General features: G+C 42.0%; 1 protein-coding gene across 1 annotated transcript; it reads left to right on the top strand.

Annotated features, from left to right (window-relative positions):
• The first annotated feature begins 404 nt into the window (after positions 1-404).
• gle1 (GLE1 RNA export mediator) lies at positions 405-10,531 on the top strand. Its single transcript, XM_085426420.1, has 14 exons — positions 405-727; positions 1,808-2,044; positions 2,160-2,318; positions 2,756-2,904; positions 3,011-3,071; positions 3,366-3,623; positions 3,710-3,932; positions 4,150-4,262; positions 5,509-5,721; positions 5,898-6,218; positions 6,558-6,662; positions 6,866-6,948; positions 7,029-7,092; positions 9,120-10,531. The coding sequence occupies exons 1-14, from the start codon at positions 629-631 to the stop codon at positions 9,186-9,188; spliced, it is 2,154 nt and encodes a 717-aa protein (XP_085282546.1). The 5' UTR covers positions 405-628; the 3' UTR covers positions 9,189-10,531.
• The last annotated feature ends 200 nt before the right edge of the window (positions 10,532-10,731 follow it).

Below are 10,731 nucleotides of genomic sequence, written 5' to 3'. Positions count from 1 at the left end.
GCTGTACGTTTGAATTTGTTTCCAAAACCCCGCAGTCATGCTATATTGTATTTAGATAGAAGCTAGCGAGCTAACTCCCTGCTAACTTCTAACTCCGTTAAATGTCATAAATTCCGTTTTCATGGATGCCTGGATGTTAAACTCAATTGTTACACCTGGTAGAGCAGAACGCTGATCATTTTATTAAAGATGAAGGACTTTAGACAGTTTTTCAACTCTCAGTAATGCCATAGTGATCGTTTGATATATGGAGCTGCAGCGGAGTTTAGACCCAGACACGGCTAGTGACGTCAGACTGAACAATCGGATAGGAAGGCGTTTTCTAATTTCCTTTCTTAATAAAGGAAAGTGAACCTCGGGTCACGTCACTCAGTTAGGAATCTTTCTTAGCAAAATGGACTGTGGGAACCTAATAAAGAAATTATCACAGTGCATAATAGAGTTATCTCTATCATTTTGTGATGTGTGATTATACAGATAGCAAAGAAATAAATATATAAAGGTCCCAGATGGGAACTTAGTAAAGTCCGGTGGTTTCTCTTCGGATTGTATTTTATGTAACGCCGTATGGCGGATTCAAACTTGACTAGCATTACTGCTAATCAGTTGTAGTTTTTTGTGTTTCGCGATGCCTTCTGAAAGTCTACGATGGGAAACTTTACAGGCCTTAAAAAATTCACCAAAGGGGAAAATCTCCTTCGACCCATTCTGGTTGGAAAGGGGAGAGGTGAGTTGCCGCCAGGTAGCTAAAAAAAAAAACAACTAGAGCTAGCTAAACGGTAGCTAGTTAAAGTTAGCACGCTACGCTTGTTTAGAATAATCACTACAAGGGTGGATTTTATTCAAAGTGACAATTTAATCATTTAGATCAGGCAGTAAGACGTCAGCTCGGAAGCTAATCAATAAACAGTGGTTGAAAACAAAGTGTTAAGAGGCATTTACGCAAATAACGTAGTATAGTTGCGTACTTTTTTTATTTTTAATCTTCAGACATCCTTTTATGGATTTTCATCAAATGACTACTTTTATTGCTACTTTTATTTGACAGATAACTAATGTGACTTCGTGACTTCCGTTTATAAACTGTGAAGCATCTATCTATCTATCTATCTATCTATCTATCTATCTATCTATCTCGCAAAGACCAGTAGGACTTTCTTTGAAAGGTTTTTATTCTATTTTTTTTTTTTTTTTTAAAGACCAAAGTTGATTTTTATGGCGCTTTTCGAGTTTGGGAGGCTGAATTCCATTTTCGGTTCCAGATTTTCACACAAGGGCAGTGGACAATGGTCAACTATAATCCCGCTCTTCTTGTTTGCGGTGGTGACATGCAGGCTGTCAGATGAGGTCAGGCAAGAGTCTGTATACACTGTGAGGTTCAGGGATGACATTGTGAGACTAGTGAGGAGGGAGTAGGTGGCGATATAGGGAAAAGGAATGTGTGTGTTTGAGAAGGAGACTGGTGCAACAGTGAGGATGTAAGGAGCAGAGGTAGTGAAGGTAGAGGACTTTAAACCATCCAAAGAAATGGACAGCACACAAGAAAGGGGAGGCAGGGGACGAGTGTCAGGGGTGATTTGAAACAGATTTCTGTTGTTGAACTCCATGTTTATAAAAGCAGAGGTATGAACTCACTGATTCCTCATGAAGGTGTTACATGGAAAATCCAGTGTGTTTGTTTTGTTTTGTTAAAATCATTTCAGGCTTTAAGAAGTCCTACTTTCTGAAAGGATATGGCAACATAAGTGATGCATACAGTTTCTGTGTATAAACCATCTGTAAACGAAGCCCGCTTGTGTTCTTGTAGCCTCTTTTAGCAGGTTGTAAAGACTCCCCAAGCTTGTCTCCAATCGCTGGTGTCATATTGGAGCGTCTCAGCTCGGCTCCCCTGCAGAAGTCATCATCCTTCCTGGGCTCCAGATCCGGAGACTCCAGCCCTGTTCTCTCAGAAGTCTCTATTTCTTCTACCGGATCTGTCGCCGATGTCAGCGCCAGGACAGCTGCATTTTCTGCAGCAGCGTCTGTAAAGAATGAGCGAGAACAGGCAAGTCCTCAATGTCTCTCTTATGTGTCATGTTGTAAAACAGTTTTCCAATTTAACTGAATATCTGACCCTGATGGTTTTTGCTTTGTTTTTTCCTCATGCTGATGCTCTGTAGAGTCTTAGTGATAAGGTGAAGGATGAAAGTCCAGAGGCAGATGTCAGTGGAGTTTCCAGTCCTACGTCACTTCCTGCCATTTCCCTCCTGTCTCCCAAAGCCATGGAGATGGCTGGCTGTATCATCAAAGTTCAGGAGGAGCATCGAGAAAAGGCTAAGGTTCAAGTTTTTGACAGTGTTTTTTTTATTTTAATTTTTTTTTTTACTGAAAAACAGCTTAACAGTGATCATCTTTTTTTTACATTTAATTTTATTTGCAAACCTAACTTCAAATGTTTTTTTTTTTTTTTAACTCTTATGATTTTTGTCAGTAGCAACTTGTTTTATTGTATTTATTTTAGTTTGTTTGCTTTCAGCTTTTGTTTTTAGAAACTAACATGTAATCTAAACATATGAATATGTTCAGGATTTCCAGTTACAGTTTATGGAAAAGCATGTAATGTTAGACGCTTACACATTACTGGAAATGGGTCTAAACTTCTTCATACTAACCTCTGCTGGCTTGCTGATCAGAGTTATATATTTTGCATGTTGACCCCTGCGTACTATATACTTGGTAAGGGTCTCACCAGACTGTCTTCTATCTATCGACTCAGTTGGCCCTCAGGGTGCGGCAGGAGATGCAGGAGAAGCTCGTAGCGGCGGTTGCGAGCGCCGAGTCAGAGCAGCTGAAACGCTTTGAGGAGCTCATGGAGCTGAAGCAGAGGCAGGAGTACCAGAGTATGAGGGACATGATGGAAAGAGAGTAAGGGAAATCATGACTCATTCGAAATGATTAAAATGCTTAAAAATGTCTGAAATGTTACATGCGATTAAACACCTGGTCTGGTTTTCCACTTCCTGTACTGCAGAACGAAGGAGAGCATCGGGCGTCAAGAGAAGCTGAAGGAGGAGCAGCGGCGTAGAATAACGGTACGTGGAAAGTTCAGGAAACGTGAAGCTTAAACCCCTGTTTGTCAAGTTGTTTACTGAAGTCTTTAATTTTGCTTGTTAACCTTACAAAAATTGTGCATGTTTCAAAGTGTGAAACAGATTGTGAGATGCTGGATGTGCAGAGCTCTGCAGCAGGAGAAGTAGATGCTCTTTATTTTTGGTTGTCTGCTGTAGTAATGATCTCCTGCACATACAGGGGCATTTCTTGTGCTCAGTGGGGTAGAAAAAGTTATCTCGTTCCTGTGCTGTTCATGCTTTTTGTTTGTCCGTCAGCTCGTCAACCTACGGCTGAGGGAGGCAGAGCAGCAGCGTCTTCGGGAGGCAGAACTCGAGAGGCAAAGGCAGGCGGAGGGCAGGGAGAGACTGCGTAGCCTCAACAGCATCCAGGAGGAGATCCTGCAGCTCAACCAGCTGCTTGAGCCCTCCACCCAGACCAAGACGGACCTCCCACCGGCCAGCCTCAGCTCCTACAGCACCCGAGGGAACCAGCTGTGCTCCCAGGTGTCGGAGGTGGTGCGAAAGACTGCAGAGGTCGGTTTACATCGAGATTTTTAAGGTTTATGCTCCTCCTAATTTCTGCTTGTACTCATGAAATGCGTGTGTTCTGCCTATTTCAGGGCAACTTCCCCAGCTTGGAGGACATGACTGTGGCAGAGCGAGCCCTGCACGAGATGAGAGCGCTTATTCGGTTGATGCAGGAGGAAGCGGCCAATGTTCGAGAGAAGAAAAAGAAGGAGCAAGAGCAGGAGGAGGAGCGCAGGAAACAGGCGGAGCTGCTGGCGAAGCAGGAGGGGGAGAAGAAGGCGGCACAGCTGGCCAAAGAGAAGGCACAGAGGAAAGGTGATGAAGGAGAAGGCTTAGCTGCGTCATGCATCTGTACAGCTGGAGGTGTTGTCAGCAGCTTGTGCACAAAACAAAACATCCTGTTTGCATAAAATAATTTGGAGAATAAATATAGACCAAAGTATGGATTTTGACTAATTTATTTATTTACCCCCCCTTATCCAGATATATTGCTGAGTGTTTTCACCATTTCATACTGAACCTCTTCCTGCAGGGTTGCAGAACAGCGCTGAAGACGTCACGCTGAAGTGGTACAAGGATCTGCAGGAGGCGGCCTCTCGGTGCGCTCAGTCCTTCGAACAGCTCAGCTCTGCAAAAGACGGACAGGTGGGTTTGTTCACATTCAGATGAAAGACTTTGAGATGACGGAGGAAGGACTGTGACATTCTTAAAGGTTTTTACCTACAAAGGTCCCAACAAAGACCATTCCAGCAATATTTTAATTTAATAGATTAATTCTTTAAGTAGTGAATCCATTAATCCATAATTTATGAAATGATGGACTTGGTTGATGGTTTCTGTGTCTGTGTAGGCTTTTACTTTAGGATCTGGACTTTGAACTAGGAATTATTTAAGTGATGACCTTAAAGATCTCAGTCCTGGTTCATGTATCATTACTGGTGCAAATGAGAAATGTTTTAACACCGCAGGTCACTGAATTCTCAGGGACATCGAAAGGAAATTTCGTCCTCTTTTAATAACTCTGTGACTGGCCTCTTTCCATTGTTCTCAAAGCATGTTTCCATGTTTGATATGAGGGGTTCCCACCTGACCCACTCAGCTGAAAAGTATTAAAGACAGCATTTGGTCATTAAAAATTCAAATTTAGCTTTGACACTGAGTGTTATCTGAGTTATAGGCTCACCAATTACCCAAGGACCAAAACTGCCAAAATAAATACAAAAAAGAAAGTAAAAAAATATACTGTTGCAATTCAATTAGTTCACATAAATATTTGTATAATGAATTCATAAAATTGATTTCTTTCATTTGTTATTTGCCCCCTGTTGTGGCACTCCTTGGACACAGCACTCTGTTGTTCAAAGTCTAGAGAGCTGTTTGTCCTTGAATAAATAAATAAAATGGAATAAAATAAAAATATTTATCAAATTATAAATAAAATAAAAATAAATAAATGCACAGAGGTTAAATTGAAAGGGAAGGAAAAATAAATAAAATGAATTAATAAATAGCAAAATTTACATGGGAATGGGGAAAAAAAAAGATGCTAAAACTGAAAAGTACACGTAATAAAATTACTGAATTACATTCGGAGGATTTAATAGTATAGATTTTTATTTATTTATTTTTTAATATATAATTACTCAACTTATAATATAATAAGTTGGGTTATTTATTTTTTAATTATAATAATAATTATTATTATTTTGGCTACCATTTTCGAGCCGTAATAACTTTATCATAGGAGCTGATGGTGTGAAATCATCTCAGTTTGAAAACTTCATTTAATTCTTTCATTAAAACATTTTTAAAAAGCAGCTCAAACACAAGCTGACACACACGAAACGTCTTCACTGTCTGTTTATGACTCGAGTGGTTTAATTTCTCCCAGACAAAGAAACTGAAGCTGGAGCTCCAGAAAGCTGCCACCATCCCTGTCAGTCAGATCGCCAGCAACTCCGGATCGCAGCTCCGAGAAATCTTCGACAAGATCGACAAGCTTCTGTCGGGACGGCCGGTCGTGTCTGGGGGGAAATCGGTATCCACCTCACAACATCCGCAGGGTCTCGATTTCGCCAGCTACAAACTGGCGGAGAAGTTTGTGGTGAGCGTGCGCACAAAACGAATGATTCGACACAGAAGTCTGTTTTTGTTTGTTTGTGAAGTAATCCTTTGTTAATTTGATATATTTTGTAGTATTTGTATAAGCAAGAAGAAGCTGTGATTTTTCAATTATTATTTTTTTAATATCTTTTATTTATTTATATTTTGGCTGTGTAGAAACAAGGAGAGGAGGAAGTGGCGTCTCACCACGAAGCGGCCTTCCCCATCGCCGTGGTGGCTTCTGGAGTCTGGGAGCTGCACCCTCAGGTGGGAGACCTCATCCTCGCCCACCTGCACAAGAAATGCCCCTATGCAATCCCTCACTACCCTCCGATGAAGGAGGGCACGCCCGTGGATGAATACCAGAGGATTCTTGGTTACCGTGTAGACGACTCTGGGGTCGAAGGTCAGGACAGTTTCTTGAAGAGGATGTCCGGGATGATTCGCCTCTACGCCGCCATCATCCAGCTGAAGTGGCCCTACAGCTCCAAACAAGGGGTAAAAACGGTCCCGCTTCCTGCTTTTATAATGTCAAACAAGCAAAACTTCAGACTGAGGAGGCAGAGATTTCTTCCTGATTCTTATTAGGAAACGAGAAAGACTAAAGACGCAGTTTGAAAAAACAAACAAATAACGGGGGAAGAGAAGATATATTATTTCTGTGCATCGAGGAGGTTTTCAGGAGAATTGATTGGTCTCAATCATTGGGCGTAACTTACTCTGGAGCATCTTAGTTACCATGGCAATGAATTGTCCAAGGCTAAACCTAAAGTTGCCTATAATGTCTAAAAGTCCCTCACTTTTTCAAAAATGTAGTTATTTATTTTTTTGTTTCAGCCCGTTCCTCATGGTCTGAACCACGGCTGGCGTTGGTTGGCTCAGATGCTCAACATGGAGCCTCTGGCAGACGTCACAGCGACTCTGCTGTTTGACTTTCTAGAGGTGAGTCTGGACACATCCTGCACATTATCAGGTGTGTTTGTTGCTTCAAACAATCAGCGGCTTGCATTACCGGCCCATGAACCATGAAAAAGTGTCAGGTGAAATGACCACAGTCCCTGAAACTCTTTAAACCTAAATCTAAACTTCAGTTTCTTTGTCGCTGAAAGCAGCTGTGGATAACTCCTGAGCGTTGTTTCCTTCAGGTTTGTGGGAACGCTCTGATGAACCAGTATCGGAGCCAGTTCTGGAAGCTCATCCTGCTACTGAAAGAGGAATACTTCCCCAGGTAGAAAGCACGTTTTAACAGTAAACATTTCACCTGCAGCAGTCATGTGAGAGGTTTAACCTAGAAGTGTTCCTGTGCAGGATTGAAGCGGTGACCAGCAGTGGACAGATGGGCTCAGTCATCAGACTCAAACAGTTCCTGGAGGTATGTGACCCCCCCCCCGACATGTTGTGAAGGTTTGGATGTTAGCTCAATGAATCCTTAAAACAGACATGTGCAGACTGTAAAGGAATTTATGAGTACGTGAGTGAATCCCAAGCAGTCTCTGCTCTTCCAAATAAAAAGATTGATAACACTGATGAAAAGTGACTCCTGCTAGTTCTCTGGTACCACGATTGCATCCGAGAGGAGGGAAATGGTAAATGGCCTGTATTTGTATAGTGCTTTACACATCCAGTCATCCACACATTCACACACTGGTGATGGCAAGCTACATTGTAGCCACAGCTGCCCTGGGGCGCACTGACAGAGGCGAGGCTGCCGGACACTGGCGCCACCGGGCCCTCTGACCACCACCAGTAGGCAACGGGTGAAGTGTCTCGCCCAAGGACACAACGACCGAAACTTTCCAAGCAACCTTCAGATTATAAGGCGACCTCCCAACTCTTGAGCCACGATCGAAAGTGGACATACTTGACAAAGGAGGTTTAATATGGAGCTGCCAGGCATGAGGATAAGGGGAAGACTACAGAGGCGGTTCATGGGTGTATTGTGACATGCAGAGGATGGTGGGATGCTGTGAGATGAAGGCAGATGAGCAGGTGGCAGTTTGTAGTTATTTAAAGAGAGGGCTTTTCAGTGTACACAAACACGTTCCTGTGCAGTCCTCTGGGAAACGCAACAGGGAAGGGAGCGGCAGGAAAACATGGAAAAGCATCAAATAAACATCCAGCTTGAAAACTGCAGACAGTATCTGCAGTGGAGACGTTGTTTTTATGGTCTGCTTCACTTCAGCTCTTCTTCTTTTTTCTTTTTCTTTTTTTTAATGTTTTTTTGCCGATATTAGATGGTCGAGAGTGAAGGGAAAATATTCAGTAAAGTTCCTCGGGTCAGATTCACACCCTGGCCACTCTGGCATATGGTCGCCTGCTCACCCCGTGAGCTAAACTGGTTCCCTCATTTTAGCTCTTTGCGTGTTTTAACTTCACTCTACTCCACGGCGAGCTGATGGACCGACAACGGCACAAATGAGAGTAGCCACCAGACCAGTTGACTCGTACTGCGGACACAGCCTCCATCAACAGACGCTCTCTGCGGGTAGACGGGCTGTCCGAGGCTCCCTGCGGTTTTCCAAGGCACTGCCAGCGAGAACCATGCTGAGCCCTTCGGTCATCACAGGTCTGCAGCCATGAAGCTGCGACTGAGCGAACAAACCACACGATGGTTAGAAAATGCTTCAACAACAGCAGTGCTCATTACTGTAATCTATATAAAAAAACAAAACAGTAAGAGTTTAATAAGCTGTTTGGTAAATGTGAAATTTAACTGGCAAATAAAGGGAAGCGTCTGAAACTAAACCTGCAGATTAACGGCTTTAATATCGATCTGCTGTAAACCCAGAGAGAAATATTTCCTTCCCTGATAAAACTCTGTAATTCCATGCTTGGGTTTTTTCTCCTTCTTGCACCTCCTATAATTCAAACTGCTGAATTATTCAGAAATAAAATTAAATAAAGGCCAAAAAGAAGTTGATTTACAATTCAAAGTGCTGCATGGCAAACAGTAAAACAGTTGGGGGGTAAATAATGATTGTAAAACAAAAGGGAACATAATTAAAACCGGTGTACTGTTTACAGAAACGGGTGTGAAGTAGATCTCGTCTGGATTATGAGTGTTTACAGACTGGTGGCCTAATCTACTTGAGCACTTAAAAGTGAAGCTATAGAAAAGGTTTGACTTCAGCTACAAGTCTTATTTTAGAGACTCTGACTTTGAAAGCAGACGGAGCAAAAATGGCACAGATTTGAGAAATTCTGTAATATTTGAACTGAACTGGGTGACGCTGAGCTGGACTAAAACTTTGGAATTAAGTTGTATTCTCACTGAGCTGAGTTTAAACATCAGCTCAACATTTTAAGGGGCTTAATGATGAGATGCTGTCTGTTATTACACACAGTACCAGTGCAGTGTTATGCTTTTATTGAAATGATTGTTTTTGTGTTTTATCTCAGACATCGCTGCAGAGACGACAGATCAGTCCGCCCAGAGGCCAGCTGGGCTCCGGGTTCTGGAGGTCTTGACCGATGAGGACCTGCGCTGGGTGACGACGCCATTGTAGGACTGAGTCAGGCAGAAATGAATTGAGAGCATCTGTGAGTGGAAAGAGGGGAAAAAGTTGTCCTGTGGTTTTAGTTTTTATCTAAATGAGCACACTGACGTCACACACTGACGACACACACTGGAAGCCTCACGAGTCCTCTGCGTTTGTGAGGTCACATTTTTGAGGTCACATCTGCTTCTGCTGACCTGAAGCAGACCTGTAGACACCTGTGGGGTACTTTTAACCTTAACTTCATTGGCTGCTTTTCTGCTGAAATTCTTGAGCTTTTCTTAAGGGTTGTGTTTTTGTTTTTTTTGTTTTTTTTAATTCCCAGGTGTGTCGAGTGATTCCTCCTAAAGAGAGACGCTTTCACAGCCTTAACTTTCACGTTAAATTATTTTGCTGATTCAGATAATAATTTTTAATAGTTTACCTTCTTGTTTTTCTCCTTTTTGTGGCACAAAAACAGCAAAATCTCTATTACAAAAATAACTGACCAGTTTTAAAGTGTTTCAGCTGCGCAGACACCGGCGAATGTCGTCTTATTTGTCGATACTTCGGTGCATTTCCACCATTGCTGCTCACGCGTCTATCGCCTTACTCACGCAGAGTCTGTGTAGGCAGCTGGCAACATTTGATCATTCAGATCTCTGACATACTGGAACAAAATGTGGTGAGATTGATTAATAAAAACTGGATTAAAAGCTACTGAAATCAGAAAGTGAAACAAAATTATTTGTCGATGAAGTAAAAATCAAATGATTGATGCTTTTAAAGGTTCTTCTTGAAAATCCCTCTGTTTTTAAAAATGCTTTAAAACCTTCCAAAATTGAAGCTACCAGCAGAACTGCTTTGACTTTATCATACTTTATTTTAGAGATGAAGAGAGATCTGCTGAAGTTAAACTCAGGCTGGGTTCTAATGCTGTGCAGTATCAATTTTATACCACCAGATGGTGCAGTGAGTAAGTTTAACCTTTATTTAACCAGGTAAACACAGCCTGACAAAAGGCAAAGCTTGTAGAGGAAATGGATAAAATAAAAGAGCAGCCGCACACGTCTCTAAACACTTCAGCAACGCTGCTGGTAAAATGCTGCCCCCTGGTGGTGAGGGGTTTAGATCCCGCAGAGGGCAAATTACAAAAATTACCTTTAAAGGCTGCTCTGTTAACATCCGACCTGAAGAAGCAGATTCGGGTCATCTGCTCAGGTGGCCAGATGTGCCTGCTTTGATTTCTGAGTGGAGTAAAACATGAGAAAATGAGGACGTGTTGATTTTAATGCGTCCAAGTCAGTGAGGTTTCCAGTGTCGTCGTTTTGTTTACAGCTCTCAACATAAGTTTCATCATCCTGAAGAGAGAGAAGCTGCTTACTTGCAACGTTTTAGCAGAGCAGGTAGAAATCTGTTTATTCAGCCTTAATATTTTCTGTTCAAATCAAATTGTGTCAAATGATTTGGACTTTTTATTTATTTTTTCACTGTGTGGAGCAAAAATTCATGGTTTGAAGTGTTGTTTTAAATCA

This window comes from Rhamphochromis longiceps, linkage group LG12 (assembly GCF_057381845.1).
Source record: "Rhamphochromis longiceps isolate RC_006_pf linkage group LG12, R_longiceps_female_GT1.1, whole genome shotgun sequence".
Lineage (NCBI taxonomy): Eukaryota > Metazoa > Chordata > Actinopteri > Cichliformes > Cichlidae > Rhamphochromis > Rhamphochromis longiceps.
This window is presented reverse-complemented; position numbering and strand designations above follow the sequence as displayed.